The sequence below is a fragment of the Micropterus dolomieu genome, linkage group LG02, assembly GCF_021292245.1.
Source record: "Micropterus dolomieu isolate WLL.071019.BEF.003 ecotype Adirondacks linkage group LG02, ASM2129224v1, whole genome shotgun sequence".
NCBI classification, from domain to species: Eukaryota; Metazoa; Chordata; class Actinopteri; order Centrarchiformes; family Centrarchidae; genus Micropterus; species Micropterus dolomieu.
The window spans coordinates 20,969,129-20,978,212 of record NC_060151.1 but is presented as its reverse complement, the minus strand read 5'-3'; the positions used below and the strand labels follow the sequence as shown (position 1 = coordinate 20,978,212).

The window sequence follows — 9,084 nt, the reverse complement described above, 5'->3', positions numbered from 1 at the left end:
CCGTAGGGGGTCGTCCCTTAAGGGCCCAATGTTGGGAAGCTCTGAACACGGTCTATCTCGTGTGGGGGTGAGAGAGACACAGAGAGAGAGAGAGAGAGAGAGAGAGAGAGAGAGAGAGAGAGAGAGGAGGCGGAGTAGTAGGCTACCAGAAACTGGGAGAGATTGGGAAGGAAAAGTTTTTCAAAAGTTTTAGGAGGTATACCGAGAATCACAGCAGCCGTGGCCGAGCTGCGGAGGATAATACAGGATTGGGACCTAACGCAACGCATTTCCGGCTGACTTTATGAAAATTTCCCCATCGATTTTGGAGCCTTTATTTTTATGTGAACTCAATAAAGGATGTATTATTTCTACTAAAAGCCCAACTTGAAACACTGGAAACGTTTCCACCGAAATGGAAGGGAATATTCCATGGATTATTTTGTCATTCTTATTGCTTATTCATATTTGTGAAGGTAAGTCTAATTAATTACATTTACAATCAATATTCGTAGCATAAAAGTGGGCAATGCATCAACATGTAGACTGAACGTGTCTGGACGGTCATCTCCGGATACGGGTCCAAATTAAATTGTGGCTACCCTTGAAGCTAGCACTGACATGTTTACGTGCAAAACTGATGTTTTACTTTTTATTTGTTTCTTTTATTTAGTCGTTTAGTGGTTACATATATCAGCGGACCATCTACAAAGTTTTCCAAGGCTCTTTGGAATAACTGAACCGCAGCAGATAATGGTAACAGACACCGAAGACGTTTAACGCGTATCACGTGTCAAACTCTTTCTGTGAATAAAACACCGCATAACTGAGGAAATATATACGTTTAGAGATCCCATCTGATATTTTCACGATTTCTTTTGTTTGTGGCACAATTTGAGCGTTGCTGCTCCGAGGCAACAAACCCCGCAGTAACATCAGCAGCACTCCAAGAGATTGTCTGAGGAGCGTGGGCTTGTGCAATGATGTTTAACATAATGCGTTTCCAAAATTGAGGAAACACAAAAGTTTATCTGCTTCTGACAAGTAAACAACAAACATGCGGGTGTGTCTGCAAGATGCAACAAGTGGCAATGGCCTGCTATCTAGAAAGCTATGCTTGAAATCTGGATCGGGGAGTTTGAAAAAAGGGATTGCATCAATTTGAGTATCACCGTGTTATTTACAGAGTTTATACATCTCTGAACCTATATTATTCCAATGGTAGATTATTTGTGGTTTTGCAGGGATTTATTGCTTGTAGGATTACATGTGCCTCTTCAGGTTAAAGTGGATGACATCAAGTAATTTGTCAGTTGTGTGATTCTCATTTCTTCACTTTCCACAGGGATCCGTTGCGTGGATAAATACAGACCATGTGAAAATGGAGGGACATGCTTAGATTCACCCTCTCGATGCATGTAAGTGGAAAACATGTAATAATGTACCAGAATAAGACTTGTGGGCCAGACTTTACTTTAAGCAAAGCCTTCAAGTGGAGTTTCTCCTGCATCAGTACTTAATAAAATCAGCTTTTGAAGGGCAATTAAACCAAAAGTGTAGGCCTTGTGTGTAAATAGATTTACACAGGCTATTATTTGTCAGTTGGTTCTTCAAAGGTTCAGTGGAGAGATTAATTTCACAAGCCCTCTCTAAAACCTGTTGGTTATTAATTTACCACATTCAAATAAAAGTGGGGATAGATGGGACAAATTGATTAGGTCTACAAGCATTAACAAGCCTCAACATGTTTGGCTGCCACACTCATCTCTTGCACCTGTTTTAAGAGCTTTGTCAGACATAAATCACAGCATTATACTGCACATAGCATGAGTTAAGTTTTCCCTCTCTGTTTTTTCCCCTGTTTAGTTTTTTCCATTGTTCTTTTCAATGCTGATATATTTCTTTGTGTACAGGTTACAGCAGTAGGAGTAAATTTCAAGCCTTTAAAAATACTTTTTTGATGAATTGTCTTTGTTTCCTGTCTGCTTTGAGCATTTTTGAGCTCTCACATCTTTTGACAGTGATAAGGCTTTTGTTTTTCAAATTGGTTAGGGGGGTTGTGTGGGAACCTATTACAATAGTCAAGTTAAATAGCCTACAGTGTCTTGCCCCAGGGTCATTTGTCCTTTTTAAAAACCCTTTAGCTAAGGAAACATGCCTGAGCGTTTCAGAAGGAGGAGATACAATCATTGATAGAAAGAAAACTCATTGGTTGCTTGCTGCTTCCCTCCAAAACAGTACATTTATTATTTTATTGCAGTTATTTGCAGTTTACAATACTGTGGGAGGTCAAAGTTGAGCCAACACCATGGCTGCACATTTCACAAGAAAATTATATAAATATATATAATTTTTTCAAATATATATATATATATATATATATATATATATATATATAATATAAAACATAAAAGTAATTACATTGATTTTTCTGCCAATAGTAGCCATTGCACACAAGCCAATGTGGAACTCGACTGCATGTGGAACAAGTAACTACCACCCACATTTTTTCAATCATTAGCTAGAGCCAAGATGGGTGAGTGTCATTAAGTGGGTAAATGTATAATTTTATGCAACCAGATTTTTCTGAGGAAATCATTTATTCTCAACACCACACAGAAATAGCACTTCCCTACTAGTGAAAATGAACACAACACACTCAATGTTTGGCCTAGTGGATACATTCATCTCCAGATTTAATGTCATCTCATCACAACGAATGTGTTTTCTTTTGTGCTCATTTACTGCTTTGTGCTACATACATGCATGTGCATATATGTTAGGAGATGGGTATGTGTAATTACTATGCTGGTTCAGCACCAACAAAAAGAGGCATTTAGAATGCAAAGGGAAAGGATTTATAATGGAAGGGGACATCAAATGGCATACCACACAGTGTAGATATAGTCCCATAGCAGGGCAGATCAGTGGAGCGGAGCATGGCCGCATGAGAGTGGCCATCAGACCAGTCGTAGACAGAGGTGAGTGGTGGAGCCACCCCACCCCTTCCCCTGGGAGCCTACAGAAACAGGAGATCCAAAACAGCAGAAAAGATCCTTTCTTCTACCAGATACCTGCCTGTAACCTGGCACCATCCAAACAGGGCGTAGAGAGAGAGGGAGAAGAAAAGGCCATAGCAAAGTGAGGCTAAAATGGAGGAGAAACACTGAAACGAAATGCAGATACAGATACATGTTTTGGCATTTGAAATGAATTTGGAGACCCAGTGGAAAACAACTTTGCTTGAAATCACTACTGTTCCACAGAACCACGCAAATTGTTCTGTGTATGTTCATCTATTCCTGTTTGTCGTCCAGCCACTGTGTTTTTAATTTTTCTTTCAGCAAATAGCTTCTCAAGTGACATTATACTGTGCATGGCAGCTTTGTTACTGTTCCAGATACCAACGTATCACCTGTCTTGTTAGCAACCACCACTGTGATACCGCACTATAGCTTAAACATGCAAGAAGTGCAAGAAAAGTTCTCACATTTCTTTATCTTGTTTCTTTTGTGTCTCTTGAGTGGTGGCTTCCTGCTCAGGTGACTTAGTAAAAATTTGCATTCCAGAATTGCTGATAGGGGATTACAGTAAACTGTTTAAGTGAACAACCTCATATACCCATTTCGCCTGTTTCAGTGACCCATTAAAAATCAGTTAATGCTTGTAGTCCGAATGGGTTGAGTATTCCAGCCTAGTTTTATGACCACTCTCTCAACCTAGGTACGAACGTGCAACAGACATTGGCTGCAACTGCTAGTAAGCTGTAAATTTCTTTGTTTATGATTGCAAAGATAATTGAACGTCATATGGAATAAGTGGTTGTATTCACTATTAAAGTCATCTGCACGTGCATGTGCCAATTTGAAACTCCAGTGTACACTGCAGTGACCATTGTATCATTATCGAAGTCTGAGATCATTTTTAGTCAACTTGTGTGGAGCTCATAATCCATGTCATACTTGGGTTTGTGTGAGAGATGATTTAATAAAGGCATAAAAAAATTAGTTTGATGAAGATGATTCCCACATGACATGGAAGCATTTCATGGTCGTGTGACATCTGCCCTGCAACATGCTTCTGTGTCTTTGAGTCTTTGTATTGACACATGCACTGGTGGGAGTGTGGAATGTTTAAGATAGACCTTATACAGAAAGTCAGTTTTTAAAATACACTACAACACAGATTAAGTACTGTTGGGTGTTTGTCCAACACCAGAGCTAATGAATATCCTATCCCCAGTTCTGCATGTCTGCTCCAGAGCTAAGGTTGCTCAGAAACACTATCTCTGCCGCCTTTTTTAGTTACTGTGATGATAAAAAGTTTACAAGTGAGTTCTAAATATCTCTCCTAAACATAGATTCAAAATACAAACCTATCTTGTAATGTGAGGCTTTATCTACATTTTCTGACACACTGTTCTCTTTGATAGATATTTTTGAAGTATTCCCTCTTATATCTTACAGTGGCCCATGGTTTTGAACTTGACAGTGAAGGATTGATAGTGTCAGAGAGTGTCGCCTTCTAGGTGAGCAGTCAGGATGTCCAGTTGAAGAGCCTTTGGCCCCTCAGCTCCGCCCTGTAAGCAGAATGGGCTGCGAAGGCCACAGCAGCGTGGCTGAAGGAGAGATAATTAGGCAGATTGAGAGGGTGTCATTCAGAGAGGATCCAGCTGGAAGGGACTGGGGGTAGGGAATGGGTAAAGGGAGGCTGGGTAGGAGGGAGGGAGTGGGGGTTGGGGGCTGCGTAGAGGACAGCTGGTGGATGTTGTGATGGTAATCCAGTGAAGTCAGATCTTGACAAAGGGGAAGCATAGGGCCAGGTGCTGCCATTGAGCAGTCAGCCGCCCCCATACTGTGAGAGACAAGCTCGTGGAGGAATGAAGCCGGTAGCTCACATTCCCTCTAGCACATGTTGCCTCTCTCACAGTGCAGTGGCATCCAGGTCCGGTCTTCCTCTCTCTCCATGTTGTCACAGCTCTGGCGGCTCATCCTCTGCCTTTGTCCCTCAGCACAGTGGCAGATCGCAGATTATGATCATCTCTTTCCTCTCAGATCCTCGAAACTGAATGAATGTAAATAAATGTGGGGCTTCTCCACTGTGTGAGGCCCATGGATAGATACAGTGGTCCCCTTTGTGTTTTTTTTTTTAATGCTTTACCCTTGGCCTCAGTAGCAGAGTTTATCATATAAATTTAGCATTTTGTGACCCTGTAGCAACTCCCAGCCTCTTACAAAATGATAAAAGAGGACATCGCTGACTTTAATAGGGAACAGACTTTCTAGTGAGTATCAGAATGCAAATTTTCTAGGAAATAATTTGTGTCCACCTACTTTATTTCACTTTTGGAAAATAGCAAGTAATGTAAAATGACACATGCTGTCTATTATGTAAAGGATAATTCTATTTTCTCAGGGGAGGGTACTGCCTCTTCAAATGGGAATAGCGGCACCTACAAATTGATTTACTCAAAAACAGAGAAGTGCTATTCAGCAAAAGTAGAAGTTTACACACATATTTAGTGGCACACCATAGCAAAGACAGATTATATTGTTGGCTTAGTTCAGAGCACCTCAGAGCTAGTGTTTTCTTTGGCATCTTTATGGTGGATTAGAAAGGAATGCTTAGTAAGATTCCTCCTGTCCCTCTGGTGCTTTCAGGTTATTGTCCATACCTCCAATCCATTCACCCTGGTAGCCCCTCCAGGAATGTTTTTAACAATACTGTCAGCCTAGTCTCATTGAAAATGGGATGACTTGTTTGATTTGCAGTTAGTTACTTTGCAATTTTGTGAGGCAACATATAGCCCATATCACTTCTGTTGTCGCTGACGGTCAGACAGAGCCATTGTCATGTCGTTATCCAGAAAAACCTGTGTATTGCAGACCCAGTAGTGTCAAATTAGATTAATAGGACAGTGGTCATATCTATGAGGAGATGAGTACTATCTGACCAAAAGGTTACGCTGTCACAGGGAGGAAGACTTAGGTTTGTTGTCCCTCCTTCTCTCCGGGTTATAAGTGGAGACTGGGAGTTGTGGTTCCCAGGCCCCATCACAGGAAGTGGTGCCTTCTGACCTCCCTGCTACGCACATCCTGTCTTATCATAGAAACTTAAGCAGCTTACCCGGGTCTCCATGCTTCTCAACTTTCTGATCTTTTGCCTCATTTTATTTCATCCTTCCTTCTCACCACTTGGCTACATTGTGTGTGTCATCCTATATTACTTGGAACTCGCACATCACACATATCCAGAAAGCTAACTCTGTTTGCTAATTAATGTCAGCTTTGCCATTCAGTTGGCACAGGAATGTCCAGTTGGGATTTGTGTATTATTATTATTATTATTATTTTTGGAGTCGATGTATGTCTGAACCACATGTTTATGCAGGGATAAGCCTGCCTCTGAAGTCTCATCCCCTGGCTGTTTGTTCTTTTCCGGGAGATGATGACTTCTGAAGAGATATTTAGGCAGACCTGATTCGAATAGCTGAGGTCCGCCAGCAAACTTTCCCCAGTCTCTCCCTCCCTTTTAGAAGAGGAAGGGATGGGTCCATCATTAAATGATTCAGGAAAAGGCATTCACTTTTCCACTAAACACACTTTCCACCGACATCTTCATTTTAACCAGGCTGCATTTTGCCAGTGTTTACCTTCCCCTAATTTAAGCTTTATCAGAGGTTTTGAAATGTAAATACTTTGCCACATGGAAATGGAACAAATTTGCTACATTGTTATAATTTGTTTTAGTTTGCTATAAAATATTTTATTAGGTTTGACTGGCCCACACCATTCTTTCACATCTCCAGTACTTCTTTGGGTTAATGGGATAATAGCCACTCTTTGGCTGTTTTCCTACTGTTCTCCTTAGCATATCACCAAGAACCTTTGCCAGTGCACCGTAAACAGATCTCTTTCTTTTTGTCTGTGTTGGCCTCAGTCAATCTGTGCAACAGTTTCTGTCAACATTATTAAACTGGAGTGGGTTTTTTTATCAGGTGATGATTTAGGTCTGTTCAATTCAACATTAATTGTGCAGCAAATGTTTTCTGTGACATGAACAGCAAAATAGGCAATTAGTAGGTTTAAAATATCTTTTCTCACATTACATTTTTACTGCCTTTTTTTGGCTATGCTAACATGTTGAGACAAACATCGGACAATGCATTGTAGATGTTCTTTCAGGTTAGGTTGGGGAGGGGGTCTTTCAAATGTCAGCTTCAAAGTTTAATGAAATCTGGTTCAGTTTAGGTGGTTGGGTGGGGTTTTTGTGGCTGAGTTCAGTGGAGAATACTTTGAAAGACCTCGGCCCTGGGATTCATGCAATGTGGTTATGGGCAAACGTGTTGCTATTTGAAAAATGTCATGGAGTACTCTTCCAAAAATCTGTTGACACTTGAGGAAAATTTGTTCAGATAGTGTATGAACTAAATTTGTAAAAACTTCGAGCCCTTGTCCGGCCCTTTTCATAACAGTATTACTGAACATTTATCAAGAACAATACATTTTTACAGAAAGTTAAATGTCCTTATATTCACATGTTTAATATTCATGCTCTGGGGGTGCTCTGGAAAGCTCCTTCTGGAGATTTCAATACTTCAGTTGTGTGTCCTAGCACAATTGTTGAAACAATCTTTGCACCTAAAACTGTGGAACATGCATCCTTTTTAGACATGATCACACTTAATTACCAGACTGAATTGCTCCCGCACGTCGTTTAGTGCTACCTGCATATGTAGGGGATCAGTCTTCTGAAGTGCTCCAACTGTCCTTACGAAACCCTGTCTCCCGACACCCCCTTTTTCTCATTCTGGCTCTCTCTCACCATGGGTTACTGTTGCCAGGCTACAGCCCAGGCCTGTTGGTCCGTGTAAGCCCAGGCCTGAAAGACTAGCTGTTTGGGTCACTGCTCCCCCCCAACACTTTCATACAAAGGAGTTCTGACTACTTTAGCTCCTTTATTTGGGCCACAAAACACTCCCCAACCCCCAATCTGGCTCTTTGCTGAGAAAGGGAGAGACAAGCCGAGGAGAGCAGAGCTGAAGAGGCTGTTGGAAGGAGGGGGGATGTGGATGGGCTCCTGTTGGCAGTGTGGTGTCAGTATGGACTTGCATAAAGGAGTAGAGCTGGTTCCTGCTTGCTTGTGGAAGAAGGGGTTCAGGGAAAAGAGGCCTGTGTTGAGAGAAAGACCATGCTGTTGTACTTTTCCCATAGATTCTAATATTAGTTTCTAGCAACCGCTGGCTCATATAAAATTGTAAAACTGATTTAGCTCTTGTCATGCAATATAGAAGTTGAAATCTTGCTCCTGGCCAAAAGATGGTAGTTCTGTTGTTATTGCACTTCCTCTCCGTTTGTCTTAAGAAATGCACTCTGAGATAGGAAGACTTGTTGCTTTGTGGAGCATGACTGTGTGTATGAACCGTGTTAGAGATTACAGCCTCTTTTTTCACAGGTGAGGCACCCTTTGACCTCTGGCAGAGTAGCTGCTATTGTATAGGAGTGGATGAGCTCAGGTTACCCAGCTTCAGTGACCCAGAAAGCAGGAAAACTGGCATTGTGTTACACAAGTATAGGTGACACAACTTACTTGCATAAATCAAAAACACTGTTACAATCAGAAGATCCTCATACTTGATGCAGAACAACTGGGAAATCACAGCACACTACTGGAAGGTCATTTTTCACAGTACAAAAATATTTGCACATTAAAACTCCTTTTCATTAAATGTTTGACAATTGCCATCTCTTTCTTCCTTTTTTTATACTTTTCTCTGTGGATCTTCTCTTTTATGGGTTCACGATACTACCCTTCCTCAGACGCTGAGGCTGGTTGTAAGTTTCTTTTCTTTGTTTTTGGGTGTGTAGTGATTGTTGCATGTGTTTGCTTTGTTGCAGTGGTGCCTTTGTGTAACAATCTTGAAATTGTGCTAAGAAACTGTTAATGCATGTGTTTGTGAATGATGACCACATCTCTTAAGTGGTGCGACATCTCGTGTGTGTGTGTGTGTGTGTGTGTGTGTGTGTGTGTGTGTGTGTGTGTGTGTGTGTGTGTGTGTGTGTGTGTGTGTGTGTGTGTTATTACAAAAGCTAATATCTCTGAACG

The 9,084-nt window shown here is 41.2% G+C and overlaps 1 protein-coding gene across 1 annotated transcript in view; it reads left to right on the top strand.

Moving 5' to 3' along the window:
- Window positions 1-208: 208 nt before the first annotated feature.
- The window catches only part of notch3 (notch receptor 3), a 31,599-nt gene continuing 22,723 nt past the window's right edge, over window positions 209-9,084 (top strand). The window contains exons 1-2 of the mRNA XM_046032176.1: window positions 209-455; window positions 1,325-1,397. Of these exons, the coding sequence (XP_045888132.1) occupies window positions 395-455; window positions 1,325-1,397 (134 nt within the window). The 5' untranslated portion in view covers window positions 209-394. The remainder of the gene's footprint in view (window positions 456-1,324; window positions 1,398-9,084) is intronic.